General features: G+C 44.1%; 1 protein-coding gene across 1 annotated transcript; it reads right to left on the minus strand.

Annotated features, from left to right (window-relative positions):
* Window positions 1–4: 4 nt before the first annotated feature.
* Window positions 5–2,137, minus strand: BBBOND_0001750 (hypothetical protein, conserved; the record flags this gene model as incomplete). The annotated part of the gene is made up of 1 exon (XM_012915015.1): window positions 5–2,137. One exon carries the CDS (start codon window positions 2,135–2,137, stop codon window positions 5–7), a length of 2,133 nt encoding a protein of 710 aa, XP_012770469.1.
* Between the last annotated feature and the right edge of the window lie 153 nt (window positions 2,138–2,290).

Raw genomic sequence — 2,290 nt, forward strand, 5'->3', positions numbered from 1 at the left:
ACGATCAGAGATTCGTTTTGAGATTAGAGAGGTGTTGTTGAATTTCTTGCAAGCTGCCTTCAGCAGCTTTCGCGCCTTTATCCTTCATGCCGATCGTATTTATTTTCAGGTTGCTTAAGGTAACTTTTATAGATTGGCCTACCTTTTCGAAAGCCCTCAACAGATCACTTAGGTTCGTGGCGATTGCTTCAGACAAGGTATTGAAAGACGTTACGTTGTTGATTATATTCTTAGCATTCTCAAAATCAGTTTTTGCAGTATCCCTAATCGCACCGATCGCCGCGGGGAGGTGGCCTGCGCTTTTGATGGCTTCGAAGTCAGATTTGGAAAGGGAGGACACTTTGTCTTGGTCGACAAAGCCATCGTATTTGGAGAAGGCAGTCGTTGTTTCCAGCGTGACTGTATCACCAGCGGCGGTAATCAATTTTCTCCCAAGCTCTTCCGTCACCTCCCTGATCGCGTTGTCGACGGCGAGGGCAAAGTTAATCCTACTGCTGGATGTTCCAACGGATTGGTTTCCTGTAGCTTGTTTCAATTTCTCTTCAAAATCGCTAGCCGTGGTCAATGCCTCGTTGATTTTGCCGAGATGGCAGTCAGTAGCAAGCTTCTGAATTTGCTCACCCATTTTTTCAGCAGCCATCGAAAAAACATGCAAAACTATATTTACGGCATTCTTCAGATCTGAGTTGTGTATAACATTTTGTTTGGAGGGATCCACTTGTAATTCACCTGCCTTCTCTATAGCACTGACTATATGGTCAACACCATTCTGTAGACTTTGCCCATTAAAGTGATCAAGGAATCTTTTAATCAATTTTAAATCGGTTTCCACATTTCCATTGGTGGCAAGATCCGCTTTGTGAGCTAACGCAATTTCTTTTACCTTGGCTATGACCTTGGTAATGATTTGTTCCTTCACCTTAGGAAGCAGTTGTTCACGGTTATTTTGCAGAGTTTCTATTTCGGAAGCATACATGTCAATATGCTCATGCAGGGGACCATTATTTGCTACCATCCTTCTCACAATCTCCCTCACCCAATCAGCGACCGTCGCATCAAAGTTCTCAAACGTCTTAACGTAGGTCGGAACCTGCTGACTGATTGCCCACAGCCCGGTTGGTTTAGTTACGAACCTTCCGCCTACCCCTTCAATGGTCTTTATCTTATTTTTTATAAGGTCGACCATCTCGACCATTGAGTTGTGCGTTGCCCCTTCCGTGTCTCCAGTCTCAACCACTTTATACAACTTCCCAATCGCCGTCTTAATCCCTTCTACCTGCCTACTAACAGCCTCCTTCACCTTATACAAATCCTTCTTCAGCGCCTCATCCATATCCTTCACCTGCGTAAGCGCTGTTTTAACCCATCCTCCAATCTCTTTCTTAATATGCTTCGCCGCCGCTCTGAGATTCTCAGCCTTTGTTTTCATATCGTTAGCTAACTTATAAATATCCTCCTTACCTGCACCTTTAGTCTGAACCATCTCACCAATTGCCGCACCTTGTCTCTTCGCCTTCGTAACGGCCGCGTCGCCTGCCTTCTTCCACGTAGTCAACTGCTCAACATTCTCAATTTTCGCGCTTTTTACGCCCTCCTCAACTGACCGCTTCGCACCCTCAAATTTCCAGTAGAGATCCGTAGCCTTGTCCTTGAACTCCTTTGCTTTCTCATTGATCTTATCCTGGTTTTGCCAACCCGGTCCTTTTTGCTCGATTTCTTTCGTGTCCTTAATTGCTTGAGTCACAATTCCTTCCGCATCCTTAATCCACCTCCCCAATTCATTAACATAATTCCAAAGCGTCGCGCTGATCCTCTGTAGCAATTGCAAAATTGCCGCAACTTTCTCATTCACCTTGCTAACAAGCTCATTGACATCTTGCAAAATTCGCTCATTGACACAGCTTTTAAGCGTTTTGAGCTTATTACTAATCATACTAGTCATCGCAGCCAAGTTCTCTTTCTGCTTCTTTGACAGTGTCGTAAGCCTCTCAGCCTCATGCGTGATATTGTTTCTTGCATGGGTGATTTTTAATCTCAGGTCAGAATTTATGTCTTTGAATTGCTGTATTGGCTCACCATTAGCACCTGTCCTCCATGCGTTTATCTCTCTTATGAAAATATTACTATCGAAATTCATACCTTTTTTTGCATACTCGTCGGCCAGCTTAGCGACCAAGGCTTCGGCCTGTGCTGACTTCATTCAAATTTCCTGAATCAGGATTATTCCGTAGAATGCTACCTACCACAATTTCGAAGCGTTTTCCATGCCTCTGTCCCATATGGTTTATTA

This window comes from Babesia bigemina, scaffold Bbigscaff_63008 (assembly GCF_000981445.1).
Source record: "Babesia bigemina genome assembly Bbig001, scaffold Bbigscaff_63008".
NCBI lineage: Eukaryota > Apicomplexa > Aconoidasida > Piroplasmida > Babesiidae > Babesia > Babesia bigemina.